The 23,639-nt window shown below is 48.5% G+C and overlaps 2 protein-coding genes and 1 pseudogene across 3 annotated transcripts; 2 read left to right on the forward strand and 1 right to left on the reverse strand.

Moving 5' to 3' along the window:
- Positions 1 to 3,750: 3,750 nt before the first annotated feature.
- Positions 3,751 to 12,932, reverse strand: LOC135529176 (zinc finger CCCH domain-containing protein 13-like; annotated as a pseudogene).
- Positions 12,933 to 13,189: 257 nt separating this feature from the next.
- Positions 13,190 to 20,427, forward strand: LOC135529186 (cyclin-T2-like). 2 transcript variants are annotated; one of them, XR_010453667.1, is made up of 7 exons: positions 13,190 to 13,375; positions 14,028 to 14,109; positions 17,862 to 17,990; positions 18,090 to 18,150; positions 18,736 to 18,798; positions 18,998 to 19,415; positions 20,338 to 20,427. XR_010453667.1 is itself a non-coding variant. In XM_064958048.1 (6 exons), exons 1-6 carry the CDS (start codon positions 13,218 to 13,220, stop codon positions 19,054 to 19,056), a joined length of 552 nt encoding a protein of 183 aa, XP_064814120.1. In that variant the 5' UTR covers positions 13,190 to 13,217; the 3' UTR covers positions 19,057 to 20,241. The 2 variants fall into 2 exon arrangements, 1 of the variants encoding a protein (XP_064814120.1); XM_064958048.1 differs by lacking the exon at positions 20,338 to 20,427 and having other exon boundaries at positions 18,998 to 20,241.
- LOC135529177 (cyclin-T2-like) lies at positions 20,016 to 22,768 on the forward strand. The gene is made up of 4 exons (XM_064958038.1): positions 20,016 to 20,033; positions 20,240 to 20,501; positions 21,901 to 21,995; positions 22,143 to 22,768. Exons 1-4 carry the CDS (start codon positions 20,016 to 20,018, stop codon positions 22,515 to 22,517), a joined length of 750 nt encoding a protein of 249 aa, XP_064814110.1. The 3' UTR covers positions 22,518 to 22,768.
- Positions 22,769 to 23,639: the final 871 nt, after the last annotated feature.

Below are 23,639 nucleotides of genomic sequence, written 5' to 3' on the forward strand. Positions count from 1 at the left end.
AGCACCACACTGACTGCTTAGTGCTTTATCATATGCTAGCACCACACTGACTGCTTAGTGCTTTATCATATGCTAGCACCACACATGCTCACACAACTGAGCCACGTTCTAAGTATGCATACTTCCAGTAAAAGTCTGTGTCTTGTAAAGTAGACAGAGATGGTAGGGATAACGTTTGTCAAATTATACATGGTTCTACAATCCAGTATAAGAAAGATGGAGTAGAGTATGTAATAGTACTAATATAATCCAGTAGGAGTACAGTATGTAATAGTACTAATATAATCCAGTAGGAGAAAGATGGAGTACAGTATGTAATAGTACTAATATAATCCAGTAGGAGAAAGACGGAGTAGAGTATGTAATAGTACTAATATAATCCAGTAGGAGTACAGTATGTAATAGTACTAATATAATCCAGTCGGAGAAAGAGAGTAGAGTATATAATAGGCCTGAATATAATCCAGTAGGAGCAAAGAGAGAGCATAATAGCACTAATATAACCAGTAGGAGAAGAGCAGAGTATAATAGTACTAATATAATCCAGTAGGAGAAAGAGAGTAGAGTATAATAGTACTAATATAATCCAGTAGGAGACAGAGTAGAGTATGGCCAGTACTAATATAACTAGTAGGATAAAGATGGAGTAGAGTATGTAATAGTACTAATATAATCCAGGAGTAGAGTATGTAATAGTACTAATATAATCCAGTAGGAGAAGATGGAGTAGAGTATGTAATAGTACTAATATAATCCAGTAGGAGAAAGAGAGTAGAGGTAATAGTGTCAATATAATCCAGTAGGAGAAAGAGAGTAGAGTATGTAATAGTACTAATATAATCCAGTAGGAGAAAGAGAGTAGAGTATGTAATAGTACTAATATAATCCAGTAGGATAAAGATGGAGTAGAGTATGTAATAGTACTAATATAATCCAGGAGTAGAGTATGTAATAGTACTAATATAATCCAGTAGGAGAAGATGGAGTAGAGTATGTAATAGTACTAATATCTCCTCCAATCACCTTTAGGGTCGTCCAGCTCCTTTTTGCAGACCTCCCTGACTCTCTCCAGGAGCTCGGGCCCAGCTAGCCGCTTGGAGACGCCCGCCCTGAGGAGCACTGCCCCTGGGGTGAACCGGAGCAGAGCTGCCCCTGCCGCCCGGGGCTCCTGCTTCTGCTTGGGCATCAGGCTGGACCAGTCCACATCAATCACATCCAGGGGGACCTGTAGAACACAGCACATATGAAGGACTTAGACCACAATAACCAAACAATTTAGTTCACAATAATAAAAACACAACAGTTTGTCTTCTTTACCAGTGTCCAACTGCAGACTAGACAGGGTTGCCAGGTGTGTGATATTGGGCTAGTTTGAGCTGGTTTGGGGGAGCCATTGGACCAGAATTTCTCATGACCTGGAAACCAGAAAACAATAAGGACTGTGTAGCCAGAAGGACTGACCCTGTTCTCAGCCAAAACCCGCTGGCAAGGACTGTGGGGTAGCCCTGTTCTCAGCCAGAAGACTGACTGTGTAGCCCTGTTCTCAGCCAGAAGGACTGTGTAGCCCTGTTCTCAGCCAGAAGGACTGTGTAGCCCTGTTCTCAGCCAGAAGGACTGTGTAGCCCTGTTCTCAGCCAGAAGGACTGTGTAGCCCTGTTCTCAGCCAGGACTGTGTAGCCCTGTTCTCAGCCAGAAGGACTGTGTAGCCCTGTTCTCAGCCAGAAGGACTGTGTAGCCCTGTTCTCAGCCAGAAGGACTGTGTAGCCCTGTTCTCAGCCAGAAGGACTGTGTCGTCCTGTTGTCAGCCCTGTTCTCAGCCAGAAGGACTGCGTAGCCCTGTTCTCAGCCAGAAGGACTGCGTAGCCCTGTTCTCAGCCAGAAGGACTGTGTAGCCCTCAGCAAGAAGGACTTCCCTCTCAGCCAGAAGGACTGTGTAGCCCTGTTCTCAGCCAGAAGGACTGTGTAGCCCTGTTCTCAGCCAGAAGGACTGTGTAGCCCTGTTCTCAGCCAGAAGGACTGTGTAGCCCTGTTCTCAGCCAGAAGGACTGTGCCCTGTTCAGCCCTGTTCTCAGCCAGAAGGACTGTGTCAGTCTCTGTTCTCAGCAAGAAGGACTGTGTAGCCCTGTTCTCAGCCAGAAGGACTGTGTAGCCCTGTTCTCTCAGCCAGAAGGACTGTGTAGCCCTGTTCTCAGCCAGAAGGACTGTGTAGCCCTGTTCTCAGCCAGAAGGACTGTAGCCCTGTTCTCAGCCAGAAGGACTGTGTAGCCCTGTTCTCAGCCAGAAGGACTGTGTAGCCCTGTTCTCAGCCAGAAGGACTGTGTAGCCCTGTTCTCAGCCAGAAGGACTGTGTGGCCCTGTTCTCAGCCAGAAGGACTGTGTAGCCCTGTTCTCAGCCAGAAGGACTGTGTAGCCCTGTTCTCAGCCAGAAGGACTGTGTAGCCCTGTTCTCAGCCAGAAGGACTGTGTAGCCCTGTTCCAGCCAGAAGGACTGTGTCCCTGTTCTCAGCCAGACTGTAGCCTGTCTGTATTCCTGTTCTCAGTATTGTACCTGGCGTCTTCTCTTCTTCCTGCCCATCCTCTTCTTCTGGGCGCTGTCCGCCAAGATCTCATCCAACTTCATCACTGATTGGCTCGTACTCCTCCCCGCCAGACACCACCGACACAGCGTCATCCGCCTTCGCGTCATCTTCGTCTGAGGACAAACAAATAAACTCACTCAATAACCTGCTACCATATCAACACAAACATAGACAAACAGATCTGGAACAAGGCTGTTGTTGCCAGATCCCATGATCACTGTCACACCAACAGTTCTGGGATCAGGCTAGGAGTTTGTGATTGTAGATGAACCTTACCGTCAATGCTGTCCTGTTTCTCTGCTTCCTGTATCTGTCCTCCCACAGGGTGATGGCTGTTGCCTGCTTTGTCCTGGTCCATGCCGCCGTGTCCCAAGGCTTCGGGGAGCAGGAGAGAACTCAGCCCTGTCCGGCCCCCTGATATCTGGTCTCATGTGATCTGGCCTTATGTCCGTCTGATATCTGGCCCCCTCCTCTCAGGTCTCATGTCCTCGAATGTCTCCCCATGTCCCTCAGGTCTCATGTCCCTCGAATGTCTCCCCTAATATCAGGTCTCATGTCCCCTCGAATGTCTCCCCTCATGTCCCCTCGAATGTCTCCCCTCATATCAGGTCTCATGTCTCCCCTCATATCAGGTCTCATGTCCCCTCGAATGTCTCCCCTCATATCGGGTCTCATATCCCCTCGAATGTCTCCCCTAATATCGGGTCTCATGTCTCCCCTAATATCAGGTCTCATGTCTCCCCTCATATCAGGTCTCATGTCCCCTCGAATGTCTCCCCTCATATCAGGTCTCATATCTCCTCGAATGTCTCCTCTCATGTCTCCTCTCATATCTCCTCTCATGTCCCCTCGAATGTCTCCCCTCATATCAGGTCTCATGTCCCCTCGAATGTCTCCCCTCATATCAGGTCTCATGTCCCCTCGAATGTCTCCCCTCATATCAGGTCTCATATCTCCTCGCATGTCCCCTCTTAAATCTGGTCTGTCTCCCCTCATATCTGGTCTGTCTCCCCTCATATCTGGTCTGTCTCCCCTCATATCTGGTCTGTCTCCCCTCATGTCCATCCTGTTCTTGGGGTCCCCATGTGGCGGCAGGTCCATCAGCAGCATCCTCTCCCGCTCCCGGTCGTTGCCATGGTCGCCACCGCGCCCAATGCCCCTGTTGCCACCACGCTCCCTTTCCCGCTCTCGTTCGTGCTGCTGCAGGAGACCCTCGGGCAGAAGCCGCTCTCTCTCACCCCGCAGGTCACGGAGATCACGCTCTCTCATTTGCTCTCTGTTGCCTCCACGCATGAGGAGGGGTTCACGGCCCCTCCCACCCCACTCCCGTGGCCCCTCGGGCTCCCAGTCTCTCTGCTGCCCCTGCTGCTGGAGAGGAGGTAGTGGCCCCGGAGGCCCCTGTTGCTGTCGGAGGTCCTGCGCTCACGCTCCCTCTCAAACTGTTCCCGCTCCTCTCTCTCTCCCCTCTCACGCTCTCGGCCATCGTAGGACCCGGCCCGCGACTGCACCTGACGCTCTGACTCAGGAGAGCTACGTCTGGAGCTGTGGCTGCGAGAGTCCTGCCGGTCTGGGAAGGAAAACCAACAGAAATGTCATATAAGAGATAATAATATCAATCAAATCAAACTAGTAAAGGAGCTCACTGTTTTCTCAACAAAACCTGTTAGTCGTATGTGTCTGGCGTACCTGAGGAGGTGCTGCGACTGGGCTCTCCTCTCCTCAGCTGGTCGATGCGTGACTTCCGCTCCTCTCCCCTCACCACTGGAGGCTCTGTGAGCACTGGCCCCCTCTCTCTCTCACCACGCTCCCTCTCTCTTTCCCTGTCTCGCTCCCTTTCTCGTTCCCTTCTCGCTCCCTTTCTCGTTCCCGGTCTCGGGAGTTGGCCCCCTGGAGCTGGTGTCCTCTCCTGGGTCGGCCTGGTCCTTGGCCCTGCTGAGGGTCCTCTCTGTGGGCTGACTCGTTGGAGGGAGAGCGGAGACGTCTGGATGAGGCCCTGCTCTGGTTGCTTCCCATACTGCTGCTCCTCTTCTGCTCCGGAGGAGGCTTCCTCAGCAGGGGCTGGGACATGAGGGGCTGGGGAGGCAGGGTCTGGAGTAGCATGGGAGGGTCCTGGGACAGCAGAGGGGCGATGGGCAGGGGAACAGGCCTCTCCAACCTCTCCTTGCCCCCTCGGACCTCCTCTCCTGGGAAGAGCTTCGGTCGGAGTCCTCTCAGTGGGGACTGTGGGGGGTGCCTTAACGGGCGCCGATCCACCACCGCGCTCCAGCACATCCTCGTCAGACCAGTCGCTGAAGTTGGCGTCCATTTTGACGGGTTGTGGCAAGGGCTCTGCAACGGAATGTGGCATGGCCCTCTGGGATAGCAGAGCCACCTTTGGCGCGGGCGGGGGCGTCCGGGGACCCCTCTTGTTCCTCTTGCCCGGGGGAAGATGGGAGGAGCCTGGTTCCTCCTCAGACGCGTCCGACTCAGCGCCACGGGATCGTTTCCTCTTCTTGTCCAGCGCCTTCTTCTTAGGCGCTTTGCGGGGGGAGAGGAGAGGGGGCGGGGGCCGTCCGAGAGGGCCATGGAGGAGGGGGCTCTGGGTTGGTGAACCTCTCTGGAGCTCCTGAAACACCTCCTGCCACAGCCTCCTCCTTCCTCCCCTTCTTCAGGCCTTTCTTCTGGGACTTAGTCTTCTTCTTGCCCTCCTCATGACCAGACGGGACTGGAGCATCTCTGTCCTCAGTGACCAGGGCCACGGGAGGCGGGGAGGGGTGGGCTCCCGACCGTCCCGCTCTTTACCCCTCCTAGAGTCCGAGCCGGAGGCCGAGACAGGGGTACTGCTATCTGAGGGGTGCTCCCCCGTCTCTCCCCTCCTCTGCCGGCTCCTCCTCTGTCTCCGCGGGCGTCGGCCTCCTCGTTCCGGCGGCTCCTCCCCCCCTCTTGTCCCCGCCTCCACGGCGCTCCTCGTCCTTCCAGCGGCTGGGCTTGGTGTCCTCGGCTACAGAGGTGCTGGGGGGAACGCAGGAGGGGGTCCTGGGGCGGGAGTACCACCTGACTCAACAGCCGGTGTCTCTCAACACCTGAACACACCAAGAAGCCGAGGGATTCTGTTAGCACCAAGGTTTATCAACATCATGGAAATGGCAACAAAGGTCAAAGAAACAAAACACCTTGTTATCTTAAAGGGCGCCTTGGCTCGGTCTCAAAGATCTCTGATCGCCTTCTAATAACAATCAAACACCAGCTGTTACTTCTATGTCAGCACGTTGAGTTCCTGTCTGTCTGTATGAAATGTGCTCAAACATTAAAAGGTATCATCACCATTACTGAGTGTGCCCTGGGCTTACGTGGAGGGATATTGAAGTGATCAGGCCAAGGCACCCTTTGGGGAGGTGTTAATCCATACGGGACTAGTTTCCTCCAGACAGAACCAGTGCTGTTTGTTTTTCCCATTAAAGAGTGTCCCTACTGTCAAGCACTGGAGGAGGAGGACACACTGGTACTGTGACGGGGAGGATGGTGATTGGGCCAGAGCCAGAGGTGGGGCGGACCTTGGGCTGACCTCCACCAATCAAACGCTCACTTTTCTCCTCAGGGCTGTTGTATTCCTCGCCGTCTCCTGGGGTGGCGTCCCTTGCTCGCTTGGGAGAGGGGCGAGTCGGGCTGGGTGTGGTCTCTACCCTGTGCCTCTTCCGGCTGCAGATGACACACACAGAGAAGAGGGGTTAGAGGTCAGCTGGGTTGTGTTAAGTTGGAAAGAAACAGACGGAAACGCACCACAACTAAGGTAAAACAATGGAGTGATTCTAGTTAAGTGTCATGGGTTAGTGGTTACCAGGGTCTGGAATGGAACTGGCCCCAACCCTGGTGGTTACTACTGATACTTGCCTGGTCTTGCGGTCTTCATGCGAGTCTCGGACAGAGCGGTCGTCCCTTGGTTCATCCCTCGTCCGTTCCCGTCGCTCATCCCTTCCTTTCTCACGCTCCTCCCATTCCCGCTGCCTCTCCCTCTCTCTTTGCTCTCGTTCCCTCTCCCGCTCTCGTTCCCTCTCCCGCTCTCTCTCCTTCCTCTCCCTATCTCGCTCCTCCCTCTCCCGCTCCCTCTCTTCCCTCTCCCGTTCCCTCTCTCGCTCCTTTTCCCTCTCTTTCTCCTTTTCCCTCTCCCTTTCCTTTTCTCTCTCTCGCTCCCGTTCTCGCTCCCCTCTCCCGGACCCTCTCCCGCTCTGCCTCCCTCTCCTTCTCCTTCTCTCTTTCTCTCTCCTTCTCTCTTTCCCGTTCCCTCTCTCGCTCCCTCTCTCGGGCCCTGTCCTCTCGCCTGTCTCCTCCTTTTTCCTCTCCTCTGCGTTCATCCCTCCCTCTGGTCTCCTCCCTGTCTGGCTCTTCTCCTCTGGCTGGGTGCCGACCAGGAGAGGAAGCTCTTTGGTCTGTTAGAAACAGAGGAAACAGCCAGTCAGTCACAACATCCAAAACCAAGGGTTCATTCTGAATGAATGTTTCAAAAAGCATTAGAGGAGAGGGCCTGAGGGACCTGGATGTTCTTCTCCAGTAGGAGGAAGAGACAGGATGCTTTACGAAGGCTTTCTGTTACATATAACAGTGTTTCTTGTTGGCCTTGCCTCTTGTAGCATCAGCTGTGTACACTGTCAGTTGCCCTGTCTAGCTGTGTCCTTTCTGTCTATGTCTCGTTTCTATTTTAAATCACTCACTACAGAACATTGAGAATGTTTTTCAATGAAAAGTGTATTATAAATTGTATTTTATTTAACTAGTATTATAGATTAAATTATTTTTTATTAGGATACGAGGAAAGACCTCTCCTCACCTCTCTCCCTGTTCTCTCTGCGGTCACCACGGTCGGTGTGACCACCTCTACGGTCGTAGGATGAGTCTCTCCCAGTCGCCTGCTCCCCTCCTCTCCTGTCTCCGTCATAACGGTCACGCTCCGCTCCTCCTCTGTCGACACCTCCTCTCTCTGCGCCTCCTCTCTCCGCCCCCCACGGTCGGTGCTCCTCTCCGCACTCTTCTCACGGAAGCCTCCGCCGCTACGTGACTCCCAACCGTCATGACCACCGCTCTCCAGCTGGGAGCCTCGGGCATTCCGGGTGGAGCCTGAGGAAACGGAGGCAGGAAGGACAGAGTTAAGAGTATGCTGAAACAGACACAGAGGGGATTGGATTATCTGGCCTGGGATGCCCCGGTGGGAGGAGTTCGCACCAGATGAACTGTGACTGCATTCGTTTTGGAACCGGGCGGCCTCCCAGGCATGAGCCAGGTGCCCCCCTCTGGGCTGACGGCAAAACAGGTTCAAAACAAAAGTGCAGTATTTTAAGAACGTGGAGTAATGAGTAGGAATCAGAGTCTTTTCTCACGGGCAAAAGTGATTGCTTTTGATATAAAAGCTTTATCTGCCTTCCCAATGAAAACTCATTTGATCAAAAAGAGATGTTTCTGGATGATGCTCCATGCTGCTTTGTTGACAACATGGCCGAGCGGCACAGATTACTGTTCCATTTGAGAAGGGAGCTCCTCCCTCAGCCATAGACTGGTGCACCGCAGTTCATCTTGATCAAATTCCCTCACTTCCACAAACACAACAGCAACAAACACATTAACAACTGTTACTCCAACTGGCCATTAGTAGATTTTGCTGGTCATAAGATGTGTGATGTCATGTGTGACCTCACCTTTGTCAGATGCGTCAGCCTCGCGGCCCCTACCCCTGCCAGGTCTCTCAGCTCTACTCTCTGTCCTCGTCTCCCCCCTCCCTTCAGTCCTCCCTCCTTCCTCTCGCCCGTGGCCCCTCCCATAGCCCCTCCCCTCCTCCGGGACAGCCTCCTCCTTCCTGTCCGTCTTCTCCCTCTCTCCTCTCTCCCGCTCCCTCTCTTTCTCCTTTTCTCGCTCCCTCTCCCGTTCTCGGTCCCTGTACTCCAGAGGGTCTCGTCCGGAGCGTGTTGACGTGGTCTCTGTGGTTCTGGGTTCCCGGGTCGAGTCCTTGGTGTCCCGGTCTCTATCCCTGGTGGGGTCCCTGGAGGTACTGGTGGAGTCTCCTCGTCGGTCGCTGCGCCCGTCACCCCGGCGCTCTCGCCCCTCTTTTGTCTCCCGGTCCTCACGGGCGGCATCACGAGAAGAGCTCGTCTCTGTCACCTCGTAGTCCCGGTCGTCACGGGTACCGTCTTTCTCTCGCTTCCCGCGGCTCTCTGCATGGACGAGACGACAACACAGGTCTGTGTTATTACAGCGTCCAATCAAACGACACAATGTAGAGACTGTTTTCATATACACAAACACCAACATATAGAAAACCAGTACTTTATTTAAAGGGAGGTGACCACAAATAGAAAACCAGTAGTTTATTTAAAGGTGGTGACCACATATAGAAGACCAGTAGTTTATTTAAAGGTGGTGACCACATATAGAAAACCAGTAGTTTATTTAAAGGTGGTGACCACATATAGAAAACCAGTAGTTTATTTAAAGGTGGTGACCACATATAGAAAACCAGTAGTTTATTTAAAGGTGGTGACCACATATAGAAAACCAGTAGTTTATTTAAAGGTGATGACCACATATAGAAAATGGTCTGTGTTTTATGTTAATGAGTTGCTGTACCGTCTCGACGCTCGTGTCGGTGCTCCTGGGCAGGTGGGCTCCTCCCCCTCTCGCTGCGTCCTCTCTCACGCCCCCGAGAGTGGTTTCGTCCTCCGGGGCTAGTCCTCCTCTGAGGAGAGGAGGTGTCCCGGGAGGCTGCAGGGGAGCGGGAGGAACACCTCTGGCCAGGAGGTGAGGAGGCGGCTGGGGGCTCGCGGTTGTAGGCGGGGGATGCCGGCGGCGCCGGCGGGGGAAGGAGAGTGTCTCTGGGCTGAGGAGCCAGAGTGGGAGGAGGGGAGTGGTGGCGGGGCGGGGTGGGGGTGCGCTTGTGGCGGGGAGGGGAGACCTGGAAGACCAGGAGAGGACGAGGGGTTATGGTTATTCAGGGAAAGTGACCGTCTTGCTAGTCTGTCTACCATCTACACCAACTCATGAGAATCCTGCTAATAACATGACTGAAAATGCTAGTGTTCGGATAGATGGCATCTTTAGACCATCGCCTCAGGTTCAGGTGCTGCTGCATATCTCTCCATTTCTGCAAGCTGATGTTTATACTGTCATCTTACTGCTTCCGGCATGACAATGATGGTGTTATCTTCTTAGTGTCTAACAGGCTACTGACCTGTGAGGCGGGGAGGCAGGCGCAAGGGTCTTCTGGGAGGCTACTTTTGGGGAGGTGGACTTGTTCTTCCTGGCTGACGGGGACGCCTCTCGGTCTCTGGAAGGAGAGGACACGCTGCCGGAACGTTCCTCAGACATCACTGACCGCTTGGCCTTGTGGGAGCTGTCTGACCGGTCTCTGCAAGCGCCAAGAGAAACTAAAAGTGAGTCCCTTTCATAGTATATTCAACAACAGTGCTAACAGACTTGTTTAAATGGCTGTTGTTTTCAGTGGGTCTTGTTATGCCTATTCAACGAGGCTGCTAGATCCCTCTACAGCTTGGAGTGGAGCTGGACAAAGCATGGCAGCGAACCTCTTTACCTGCGTTTCTCCTTCTTCTCCTTGTGTTTCTCCACGTCTCTCCTCTCTCCTTTCCCTCCTTGGGCGGCTTCTCCTCACACTTCTCCTTGTTCTTGTGCTTCCCCTTGTGTTTCTTCCCCCGGCTGCCACGACAGGGTTCACCAGCGGAAGCACCGGAGGAGGGGGCTGGGGGTGCGGGGACCTTTCTTCTTCCCGTGGCCCCCCTTGGAAGATCTGGCCGTGGCGGATGCAGAGGACGACACAGAGGTCTTCTTCTCCTTCTTCCTAGAACCGGAAGCTTTAGGTCCTTTAGTGTGTTTGGGAGATCCACTGGACTTCCTGGAGGAGGGGGAACCTTTAGAGCTGGAACGCTCCGGGGATGTCTGGAATTACAACGTGGAATAAAGGCAGAATTGGTCAGCATGGACACTGAAAGGAGAGAAGCCTAAACCAGATATGAGTGTTGATATGGATGTCTCCTGAACGACAATAAGGTTAGGTAGGTATCTCTTCTTACCTTGGATATGATAGTGGTCCTAGTTTTGGTGGTCGGCTCCTAGTGAGAGATTGTAAGTGTATAAGGTTATAAAACAGATCAACCTCAGTCTTAAGACATGCAGGGCTCTATGAACTATAGTAGATATAGCTACAGTCGATACATGCATACCAGTACCTCTTTCTTGATAACAATCTCCTCTCTTTTCTCCACATTCTCCTGCTCCAACTTCATGAGCTCCCGCTGGATCTTCTGTCTCTTCATCTCCAGGGATAATTCGTAGTCGTAGTCGCCGTTATCCGAGTCTAAAAGACAAATACAACAGCACATTACTTAAGGTTAGAATATGCAATACAAACAACTTTTTCCAATAGAGTGAAAAACGGTTCGACATTCATTAGTTCTCCTTTCATATTTTAATAAGGGCACATGCTTTTTTTCTTTTCGTTGTGCCTGTTGAACACGGCCCTACTTTCAAACCTCACCTTCGCGGTTGGCTTCCCACTCGGTGGTCTCTTCTTCGCTGGCAGGGCTTCTCTCTTTAGTGATTTTTATATCTTCCTTCTCCCTGTGGCGGCCTCGGGACGAGTCTCGCTGCTGCAGCACACAGACAGGTTTACATGGAAGACTCCCATACAAGTTGGTCTAATATCTAACTAGTAAAATGGTTGTTCACTATGTCCTAAAGAACAAAAGAAAACCGGACATGAAAGCGAGGTGTGTGTGGAGAGTAACTCACTCTGGCTGTGGGGGACGTAGGCTCCTCTGGGTCTCTCTTTGTAGCATCTGATTCAACATCCTGCCTCTTATTCTTCATCCTCTCTCGCAGATCGCCAGTTGGTCTCTCCGCTGACCTGTTTACACACAAACATATGGTAATCTCCGGCATTGGTTCAGCATAAGACAACTGGCTTATCAAATACAATAAGAAACAGCCATGGGAGAATATTTGGACCGTCTGACTGTGTTGCCCACTTGCATAAAATATCTATTTTTCAGTTGCCTGCATACACGAATCACAGGCAATTCTCCAAGGCCATCTAACCTGCTAAAAGATCCACTAAATCCTTTGCCTCGAGGCTGAGTTCCATGTGTGTAGCGACAAGTATTGCCGTAACTGCAATTCCCAGTCTTCAACCAATTTCTACAATTAGTCTGAAAGGAAGAAAGCAAGAAAGTGTCATTTCCTGAAGCAGAAATAGGGTTTTGCTCTGATGAATCCAAAATTCAAAGATGTTCTTTCTCTACCTTCTCTGGACATGCATGTGTTGTATCTGTCAGTGGGTTAGATGCAGGTGTAGAGGTACACACCTCGACAGCATTACTACCAGTGCTGGGGCCAAGTCTTTCAAACACGCTGGGCCGTCGAGACGGGGTGGTGGTGGTCTGGCTACTGCTGCTGTCAGATATGGTTTTAGAATTCTCCACTGTTACCCTCCGCCTTATCTTGGACATTCTGCAGGGCTGCAATGGTAGAATCATATATTATAAACCTGCATTGGTACATACAGAAATCTGAATATGCACTTTACTGTAAACAACAAAACATTTCAACGTTGGTTTGTCAAACCACAAAAATCAGTAGACTGGTTGACATTTCCATTTGAAACTAATGTAGCAAATTGATGCAAAGAAACATTGGGGATTTTGTGAATCTTTTTACACACTGGACACACACTGATCTGGGGTGTAATTATTCTTCCAAACAGTTGCAAAACGTTCCATTTTGCAACTAAAAATAGTTTTTAATTGTACAAATTCAGTAAGCTCCCTCCCCGTTTCGTTTGCTTCCGTTTAAGAAGTTTTGCAACAGAATCGGCTTTAATGAATACACCCCAACATCAACGTCAACGCTACCAATCAAGCCCCGATGATGAGTTAACATTAGCATATTGATACTGACTAGTTACTAACACGTTAGTTAACTAATCATTTAGGCATATTTTTTTGCCAGAGATCGTATCTGAAAATGCAGTTTGGTAGCTAGCTAGTTAACTAGCGAATGAAACGGGAACTTTGGATATTTATGATAACGTATTAGCATAAGCTAGCTATGCTCTCTGGGCCCGAGGCCTGTATAAGCCATCCCCATATTCTAAGATCCTGGAAAGCTAATGCACATTGCATTAAAAGAGTTGCCTCACCCAAAATATTAATTCGGTGTCGCATCTATTTTCGTAGGCAATGGGATTCGCTACCTCTTGAAATCACAAATTGTATTCTTGTATTTCAATGGAAGGGGCTCCCCTATCCGCCTTCATGTTGGCAAAGGGTGCGTGTGTAATGATTGGGTGTATTTTCAACCGTAGAGATCTAAAAGTGGAGCCGCAATATAATCTACACGCGCGGGGAACTATGGGATACTGGGTGTCTTCTTTTTTCTTTACACGACTTTGAGCCTGCAAGTTTGGACAGAATGGACCTATTATCATATCCATGATTCTCCACAATTTCTGAGAGATTTTTTTATTTGCTGTATTGAAAGTTAAAAGAGTGCTAATTTGCTGAGAAATAGGTTTACTAGTCCTAGGAGAGTAGCCAACACGCATGCGCGTTTTGTTTCCTACGCTCCCTACCCCTCGAGCCACCAGGGGCTAGTCGTTGGAGCGCAATGGCGGTGCACCGGGGACCTTCTTCGAAATGGCTCTTTTCCCGGGAGCAACTAGAAACAACGCCGTCCCGCCGCAGTGGAGTCGAATCTGATAGGGAACTTTCTTACCGTCAGCAAGCCGCCAACCTAATTCAGGATATGGGCCAGAGACTCAACGTGTATCCTTTCTGAAAATTAGTCTTTCAGCCCGCTATGTGGCAGCTAGGCTAACTAGCTACCAAAATGGTTGTGCCGTTTGTTAGCTTGGTACCTAGTAGCTAGCTAGCTTTCTTTGCAAGTAACTGAAACACAGCTAAATGTGTCCATTTAAAATACAAGTTGAATGTTTTACTTCGACTAACGTTATGTCTTGGTCGGATTACAAAATAGGATACTTAACGCAGTAACTGTAACCTTTGAGGTTGTTACGCTAGCTAGTTCTTCAGCTAACTTGATAGCTACCATGCTAACCTCGTTCTGTTATGTGATCAGCTAACGGTAGCTATTATTTTGGCCTGCTAGACGTTCGCCTTAGCAGCTCTTATCGTCTACTGGATGTACGAGTAACTGTTAGTTAATCATTTTTATGAACATATATAATATGGTTTGTTATCTCACGAGGTAGTTAGTTGTGACATCTTGGTCAGCTGTGTCTCATTATTGGAGTAACGCTAGCTAACTAGCTGAGATGGGAACAAAGCTAGGTGGATTGTCACCCAACTACCGGTAAATGACACCAGCCAGCTATGATGTTAGAATAGTTTATGCATTGATTGCAGTATTACTGTTGTTTCCGCATATCACTTGGAATACCTTAACCCTTGTATTCAGCTCTCAACTCATCATCAACACTGCAATCGTTTACATGCATAGATTTTATATGATCCACTCTTTCACTAAGTTTCATAGGAATGTAAGTATTCACTATCTCAATTGTAACATTCATTTTTTCATTTTCTGACTCGCTATGTAGCCTCTTCCTATATCTCCTAGTGCTGTCTTGCCAACTCTTATAGTCATTGTGCTTGGTGTGACAATGACTTGCAGCACAAACAGATCTGGGACAAGGCTAACTTCTATCTACAAGGGAGATCTGATGGATTTTCTTGTCGTCTTGGGCAGTGTACCGGGTTATTTGGAAATAGCCAGTTAAGTGGTCTCTATAACGTTTAAACTATTTAATATAAGCTTATCTATACATTTTAATATTTGTACCTACTTTTTAAGTAAATACCTGCAGTCAACTTGTACGTTTGAGTCATTTAGCAGATGCTCTTATCCAGAGCGACTTAGCAGATGCTCTTATCCAGAGCGACTTAGCAGATGCTCTTATCCAGAGCGACTTAGCAGATGCTCTTATCCAGAGCGACTTAGCAGATGCTCTTATCCAGAACGACTTAGCAGATGCTCTTATCCAGAGCGACTTAGCAGATGCTCTTATCCAGAGCGACTTACAGTAAGTAGTAAGCGCACACTTTTTCATACTGGTCGCCTGTGAGAATCGTACCCACAACCCTGGCGTTGTAAGCTCCATGTTCTACCAGCTGAGCCACAGTGTACTACCTACACTAGTTCCCTACCATAGTTCCCCCAGAACAGTTGAGCTAGTCACATGTTTTGTAAATAGCAAAACTGGGGAAAGCGGAGCAGGTGAATCCAACTGTGTATTGACAGAGGTCGTGTTTTATGTTGAAAGTCAAGTGTGTTTTTCCTCAATAGAGTGATCGGGGATGTGCAACTATAGTTTTTCTTCACAGAAAATACAACACATTCGGCAGAAAATAAGCATAATCTGATGACGACAGAATTGCAATGCTATTTGGCTGGCAGCCACACAAGTAGGCTAAATTTATTATTTTATTTTACCTTTATTTAACCAGGCAAGTCAGTTAAGAACAAATTCTTATTTGGAACAGTGGGTTAACTGCCTGTTCAGGGGCAGAATGACAGATTTGTACCTTGTCAGCTCAGGGGTTTGAACTCGCAACCTTCTGGTTACTAGTCCAACGCTCCAACCACTAGGCTACCCTGCCGCCCCAATGAGCTAAATGAGCTTACAATTTTAAAAAGCTATGTATTTTTTTGTTTGTTGCAAAAATGATGCATGGCCATCATATTTCTGTTTTATCATAGAAAGAATGTAGCCAGTTAATCTGGCGTTTTACCAGAGAGAAGTAGGCTGGCTACATAGAGAAAAGTGTCGTAGAAAAGTAACTACACATCAGTCAGAGAGCTGTCTGCTGATAATGTGTGAATTCTCATCAATCAAATCACATTTTATTGGTCACATATTTAGCAGATGTTATTGTGAGTGTAGTGAAATGCTTGCGTTCCTAGCTCCAACACTGCAGTAGTATCTAACAATTCACAACAATACACACATGTCAAATTATGGAATTAAGAAATATATAAATATTAGGACGAGCAATGTCATAGTGATATTTGAGGTGTCAAAGCCTTTGGATGAGTTATTTGTACAGCTGCCACTGCAGCTTGATCGGAGGGCCTGTTGCCCGGACCTCTGGCAGTCTCTATAGGGGTGCCACAGGGTTAAATTCTCGGGCCGACTCTCTTCTCTGTATACATCAATGATGTCGCTCTTGCTGCTGGTGATTTTCTGATCCACTTCTACTCAGACGACACCATTCTGCATACTTTTGGCCCTTGTTTGGACACTTTGTTAACTAACCTCCAGCCAAGCTTCATTGCCATACATTCTCTCCTTCCGTGGCTTCCAACTGCTCTTAAATGCAAGTAAAACTAAATGCATGCTCTTCAACCGATCACCTGCACGCCCGTCCAGCATCACTACTCTGGACGGTTCTGACTTAGAATATGTGGACAACTACAAATACTTAGGTGTCTGGTTAGACTGTAAACTCTCCTTCCAGACTCACATTAAGCATCTCCAATCCTAAATTAAATCTAGAATCGGCTTCCTATTTCGCAACAAAGCATCCTTCACTCATGCTGCCAAACATACCCTCGTAAAACTGACTCTCCTACCGATCCCCGACTTCGGCGATGTCATTTATAAAATAGCCTCCAAGACTGCATCCAATTTGTTGAGTAGAGTTTATCACAGTGCCATCCGTTTTGTCACCAAAGCCCCATATACTACCCACCACTGCGACCTATACGCTCTCGTTGGCTGGTCCTCGCTTCATAATCGTCGCCAAAACCACTGGCTCCAGGTCATCTACAAGTCTCTGTTAGGTAAAGCCCCGCCTTATCTCAGCTCACTGACCACCATAGCAGCACCCGCCTGTAGCATGCTCTCCAATAGGTATAGCTCACTGGTCACCCCCAAAGCCAATTCCTCCTTTGGCCGCCTTTCCTTCCAGTTCTCTGCTGCCAATGACTGGAACCTGCAAAAATCACTGAAGCTGGAGACTCATATATCCCTCATTAGCTTTAAGCACCAGCTGTCAGAGCAGCTTACAGATCACTGCACCTGTACATAGCCCATCTGTAAATAGCCCATACAACTACCTCATCCCCATACTGTATTTATTTATTTATCTTGCTCCTTTGCACCCCAGTATCTCTACTTGCACATTCATCTTCTGCACATTCTACCATTCCAGTGTTTATTTGCTATATTGTATTTACTTCACCACCATGGCCTATTCTTTGCCTTAGCTCCCTTATCTTACCTCATTTGCACTCACTGTATATTATTTATTTTGTTCTACTGTATTATTGACTATATGTTTAGTTTATTCCATGTTTAACTCTGTGTTGTTGTATGTGTCAAACTGCTGTGCTTTGTCTTGGCCGGGTCGCAGTTGTAAATGAGACCTTGTTCTCAACTTGCCTACCTGGTTAAATAAAGGTGAAATAAAAAACAAATCCTTGCGTTTTTCCTCCGTTCTGGGCCTGTCTGCTTCTCCCCTATCTTCTCAGAGCAGGCAGGCCTGTTGGCCTAGAGACTCCAGACTCCACACATACATAGCGTGTACACATGCTGCTCCACAACCAGTATTGTTCAGTTGCACAATGTCTAACATTCCCTTGTAAATGTACAAACTCACCAAAATTGACTTTACATAAACATTTTTAAAAACTTTTATTTAACTAGGCAAGTCAGTTAAGAACAAATTCTTATTTACAATGACGGCCTCGGAACAGTGTGTCTGCCTTGTTCAGGGGCAGAACGACAGATTTTTACTTTGTCAGCTCGGGGATTTGATCTTGCAACCTTTCGGTTACTAGTCCACCGCTCTACCCGCAACCTTTTGGTTACTAGTCCACCTCTCTAACCGCAACCTTTCGGTTACTAGTCCACCTCTCTAACCACAACCTTTCGGTTACTAGTCCACCTCTCTAACCGCAACCTTTCGGTTACTAGTCCACATCTCTAACCACCAGTCCACCTGCCGCTCCTCAGTAGCCCCTTCCTGTATATGTATAACTTTGAGCTGGACTGCCTGTTTTTGAAGAAAACAACATGTTTTCTGCTCGATAGCATATTTAGCTAGCAGCCTCTCTACTACTTGTGCTCATTATGTTAGCATTCTGGTAATAGACTTCCAATAGGCGTTTTCACACCGTTTTATGGCGCACCCTTGTGCATTAAGCCTGTATTTCCTTAAATCCTGGGATGAGTGAAGGACGATATGAAAACCTGGATACCGCCCAAACTTATTGTCTTTATTTCTACAGATCATCTCCCAAACAACCTTGTTCTTGGCTGCGAAGGTGGAGGAACAACCCAGGAAGCTTGAACATGTCATCAAAGTGGCCCACGCCTGCGTCAACCCCCAGGATGCACCACTCGACACCAAGAGTAATGTAAGTGAGGCCTCTGTACCTGGGTGTTGTGATGTGGATCTCTTGTCATGGTGATACTGAGAGAGACACATTACAAATATGAAATCTGTTGAACTTTAGGCATACCATCAGCAAGCTCAGGAGCTGGTGATACTAGAAACGATAGTACTGCAGACGCTAGGTAAGGATCTGTCTATAGATGGATGATACATGGAAACTTCATGGGCTGCATCCCAAAGGGCACCCTATGCTTTACTCAGTAAAATGCTTGTATTGTACAAGGGCACTACCCCAGTGTGGTCTAGTCTAAAGTAGTGTACTACCCCAGTGTGCCCTGGTCTAAAGTAGTGCACTACCTTAGTGAGCCCTGGTCTAAAGTAGTGTGCTACCCTAGTGGGCTCTGGTCTAAAGTAGTGCACTATCCCAGTGGTCCCTGGTCTAAAGTAGTGTGCTATCCCAGTGGGCCCTGGTCTAAAGTAGTGTGCTACGCTAGTGGGCCCTGGTCTAAAGTATTGCGCTACCCCAGTGGGCCCTGGTCTAAAGTATTGCACTACCCTAGTGGGCCCTGGTCTAAAGTAGTGTACTACCCCAGTGGGCCCTGGTCTAACGTAGTGCCCTACCCCAGTGGGCCCTGGTCTAAAGTAGTGCACTATAAAGGGAATGGGGTGCCATTTGGGACGTAGTCGTGGTACTTTTTGGTTAATTTGCATCTGGATGGCCAGTGGGCTTTGGAATGTCTAATCATGTTCCATTCCATTGTTTTCAGGTTTTGAAATAACAATTGAACATCCTCACACTGATGTTGTGAGATGTTCCCAGCTAGTGCGAGGTACAACCTTCTTCCTGTGTCTTTCCATCTTATCACCTTCTCATCTTTGACACACACACCCCGACACAGACACGTATACTTTTATTAAACCTCTCCTGTGTGTAGTAACCAGTCCTAATAATGTTTTCATTTGATTTAATTCCAGTGCTTGTCTGAGATTCCGAGCTAACCTTTGACCCCTCTCTTCCTTCTATTACAGCAAGCAAGGATTTGGCACAGACTTCCTATTTCATGGCTACCAACAGGTTGTTATCCTGACCCCGCCCCCCACTATGTTGCACTGTGATGGCACACTATAGCTTCCTGTACTGGCAGGTCCCCCTTCCTGTGTCCAACGCCCTCTTTGCGCCAGGCAGGTTTCTGGTAAACCCCTAGGGGCGGTACCGGACAGCCAGCCAGGCTGCAGCAGTGCGGTGTATTGTACAAGGGCTCAGTGTTGGCACATAGGGGTTGAATGCACAATGTGAACGTGTTGGTGGTGCTGTAGACTGTCCTCACTGACCGTTTGGTTGCTACAGAGTGCATATGTCTCCTCCTTCCTAAAACACAATTGGTAGCCTGAATATAGCTTGCCACTAAAGATCAGTGAAAAGATGTAAACTATAGCATCTGTCCCGGTAAGTATGAATAACGTTTTGTTTTTTCTTGATTTATGTTTGACAAATAGAAGCTAATATATATATATATAAGGGTAACAAGCAAATTCTTAGTAATAATTGACACACCTAATACTCCAATAGTAAAATGATCATCCATAATTCTCTCTAATATTATATGAATGACTTGTATGCTATAGGTATCCTCTTCTTTACCTTAGTAGAATATAAACATTACAGTTCATTATTTTCCTAAATTTAATTTTAGTAACTGTACTTGCCCTGACTTAGATGAATAATTTTGCTATCCTATCAACAGCAGTATACAATGTCTGGACAGAGGGCAAAAAATGTTAGTTTTTTTTACACAGTCAAAAGGATACTTCCATAATTAATGTATTGCCCAGATTTTTGCAATGCGAGACTATTGAACCATTTTGCAAAAGGACATTTTAAAAAGAAAGTTGTCAAAGGTATGAGTGAGATGTGGCATAACTTGACAGGCTGGACTGGAACACAGCAGGTGGATGGTGGACATCAATTATCTCTAGGAAACGAGCTTGATCCCAATTAAATGCTCAGTACTCTCAAAGAACAAGTTTACCGTCTAGGTTGTCCTCAATGTATCAGTTTTCTAAGGTAAGATTCTGTATGAAATGGTAAGAGAAACAGCCACGATCATCCATCATAGAAAACCGCCGTGGTACGTGCCTCTGCCACTCACTCTCTCAACAGTCTGGAATATGAAGGCAGTATTATAATATGGACTGTATGCATGCAGATCAGCTGTACTCTGAGCTTTATTAGACCAGAGACATGGCTCTAGTCTGGAGACACTTCCATAGGGTCTTCAGCCATGTCCCAGGGCTAGTGCTAATGTCCTGTATTCCAACCCTAGAACTGTAGCTAACGGGTGTCTCCTCTGTGGTCTTCCCTCCGACAGCCTCCACCTCACCACGTTCTGCCTGCAGCACAAGCCCACAGTCATCGCCTGCGTCTGCATCCACCTGGCCTGTAAATGGTCCAATTGGGAGATCCCGGTCTCCACTGATGGGAAACACTGGTGGGAGTATCTGGACCGCACCGTCACGCTCACGCTGCTGGACGGTCAGAAACATTTGTGTTTTTATTTTAATTTTAAGGACAGTGGAATTCCACCCTCGTAGGGGGAGATTGGGACACTTGATTGAAGGTGTTGAACCCAAGACCTTCGGGATTCTATAGTGGAATTCCACGCTCTGTTTAGTATTTCTTGTTCATTCAGACTGAGAGTTGTCTTTGACGTAGAGCTGACCTGTCACTTCCTTCAGGGTTCTAATAGTTGTCTTTGTGTCTGACGTAGAGCTGACCTGTCACTTCCTTCAGGGTTCTAATAGTTGTCTTTGTGTCTGACGTAGAGCTGACCTGTCACTTCCTTCAGGGTTCTAATAGTTGTCTTTGTGTCTGACGTAGAGCTGACCTGTCACTTCCTTCAGGGTTCTAATAGTTGTCTTTGTGTCTGACGTAGAGCTGACCTGTCACTTCCTTCAGGGTTCTAATAGTTGTCTTTGTGTCTGACGTAGAGCTGACCATCACTTCCTTCAGGGTTCTAATAGTTGTCTTTGTGTCCGATGTAGAGCTGAACCATCACTTCCTTCAGGGTTCTAATAGTTGTCTTTGTGTCCGATGTAGAGCTGAACCATCACTTCCTTCAGGGTTCTAATAGTTGTCTTTGTGTCCGATGTAGAGCTGAACCATCACTTCCTTCAGGGTTCTAATAGTTGTCTTTGTGTCCGATGTAGAGCTGACCTGTCACTTCCTTCAGGGTTCTAATAGTTGTCTTTGTGTCCGATGTAGAGCTGAACCATCACTTCCTTCAGGGTTCTAATAGTTGTCTTTGTGTCCGATGTAGAGCTGAACCATCACTTCCTTCAGGGTTCTAATAGTTGTCTTTGTGTCCGATGTAGAGCTGAACCATCACTTCCTTCAGGGTTCTAATAGTTGTCTTTGTGTCCGATGTCACTTCCTTCAGAGCTGAACCATCACTTCCTTCAGGGTTCTAATAGTTGTCTTTGTGTCCGATGTAGAGCTGACCTGTCACTTCCTTCAGGGTTCTAATAGCTGTCTTTGTGTCCGATGTAGAGCTGAACCATCACTTCCTTCAGGGTTCTAATAGTTGTCTTTGTGTCCGATGTAGAGCTGACCTGTCACTTCCTTCAGGGTTCTAATAGCTGTCTTTGTGTCCGATGTAGAGCTGAACCATCACTGCCTTCAGGGTTCTAATAGTTGTCTTTGTGTCCGATGTAGAGCTGAACCATCACTTCCTTCAGGGTTCTAATAGTTGTCTTTGTGTCCGATGTAGAGCTGAACCATCACTTCCTTCAGGGTTCTAATAGTTGTCTTTGTGTCCGATGTAGAGCTGAACCATCACTTCCTTCAGGGTTCTAATAGCTGTCTTTGTGTCCGATGTAGAGCTGAACCATCACTTCCTTCAGGGTTCTAATAGTTGTCTTTGTGTCCGATGTAGAGCTGACCAATGAATTCCTGCAGATTCTGGAGAAGACGCCCAGCAGGCTGAAAAGGATACGTAACTGGAGGGTAGGTTCTGCTCTCACAACTGGTGTAAGTGTTTCAGCATTTAGCCCTAGTAGCTACTACTTCACTGTTTCATCAGATTGGTTTTCTGAATGATATTCACTGACATTTGGGTGTGGAATTGTTTGGTGTTGCCCTTTTTTTAAACTAAATTTCACCACATCGCTATTCCAGGCCACACAAGCTGCCAAGAAGCCCAAGATGGACAGTCAAACGGGCGACACCTCCTTCCAAGGGACCTCCTCATTGGACGGCATCACCGGTGTGGCCGGCAGCAACTCATTCTTCTCTTCGTCGCTGTCAGACTCTGGGGAGATGGCTTCACTAGACGACATGTCTATCCCGTTCCCTCCCTACCAGGCCCTGGCTGGGGACCACGCTGAGCTGCTGGGGCTGGACCAGGGCCTTGCCTTTCTTCCTCAAGCCATCCCTTCAAAGTACCCATCAGGCAAACACGAACACAAACGGCCAGTGCAGGCAAGCACCCACAGGCCCTACCCAATAACCCCTCGCCCTTCACCCGCCCCCACAGAAAGTCTCCCTGGATAAGTACAGAGAGAAACAGGCAGCAGGCCTGCAGACCATGCAGAACGGTGTCCGAGAGGAGCAGAGCGGTGTGGACATGTACCAGTCCCCCGCCCTCCCTCACCACCAGTCCCATAAAAGACGCTCCCAGCCTGGGCAGGGTGTCCCCAGCACGGGGACAGCAGGAGGGACAAGGCCAGCTCTAAAAAGACACGAGGTCTCCCACCACAGGCCTCGGCGGTTGAGAACGGCGTTGCGGCCAGCAACGAGGAGCTAAAGATGAGAATCAAAGTGTCAGCCGACAGGGACCAGGGCGGCCATGTTGGTGTCCCACAGGGCAAAGAGAAGTACAAAGACCACTCTGGCCCCAGCAGACACCCCAAGCACGGCCACTCGCACCCCTATTCTCTCAGCGGGAACGGCCGAGGGGCCATCGACCCCGCCCTGGCACTCAGAGTCCTCGGGGGCCATGGTAGCGACCTAGGGGGCTCCAGTTCCTCGTCCAGGAAGCGGGCCAACCCTGATGTCAGTAGTCATAACAACCACCACCACTCTGCTAAGAGCAGCAGGAGTTCCAAAGGGGCCGGAGGCTCCTCCCACTACTCTTCAGACGGTGGTGGTGGCCCGAGGACTGTGGAGAGACACCACGGTGGCCCGGAGGGGTCAAATGGAGTGCTGGGGTCTAACGGCCAACACACCGACTACAAAGACACTTTTGACATGCTGGACTCTCTGCTAAGTGCCCAGGGAATGAACCTGTAAATTCAGACAGTTAGTCGTTTGGCCTGGTTGCAGGCTGTTTGGCTCTCTTGTTAACTCCGTCCAAATATGTTTGGCTTGACATTTGAGTTGGCAAGACTGGACAAACAAATCTGGATAGTAGGCTTGGCAGGAGTTGTTGGATAGAGAGAAAATAATTCTGGAAAAAAAGTTTTTTATGATTTAAAAACAAGTAAAACATGATTTTATAACTTTGAAGTTATGTGAAAGTAACTTCGTCACCCACCCAGTCAGTCAGTCCTGTCCACACACGGTAATAATTACTGATGCTTTAAGGATCTTCAGAAATGTCCACAACATGATATATACACAGTGCTGTAATGCTACTTGTCTGCTTGCTAAAAAAAAACCCGGGAGCCACGTTCA

This window comes from Oncorhynchus masou, unplaced genomic scaffold (assembly GCF_036934945.1).
Source record: "Oncorhynchus masou masou isolate Uvic2021 unplaced genomic scaffold, UVic_Omas_1.1 unplaced_scaffold_1112, whole genome shotgun sequence".
NCBI lineage: Eukaryota > Metazoa > Chordata > Actinopteri > Salmoniformes > Salmonidae > Oncorhynchus > Oncorhynchus masou.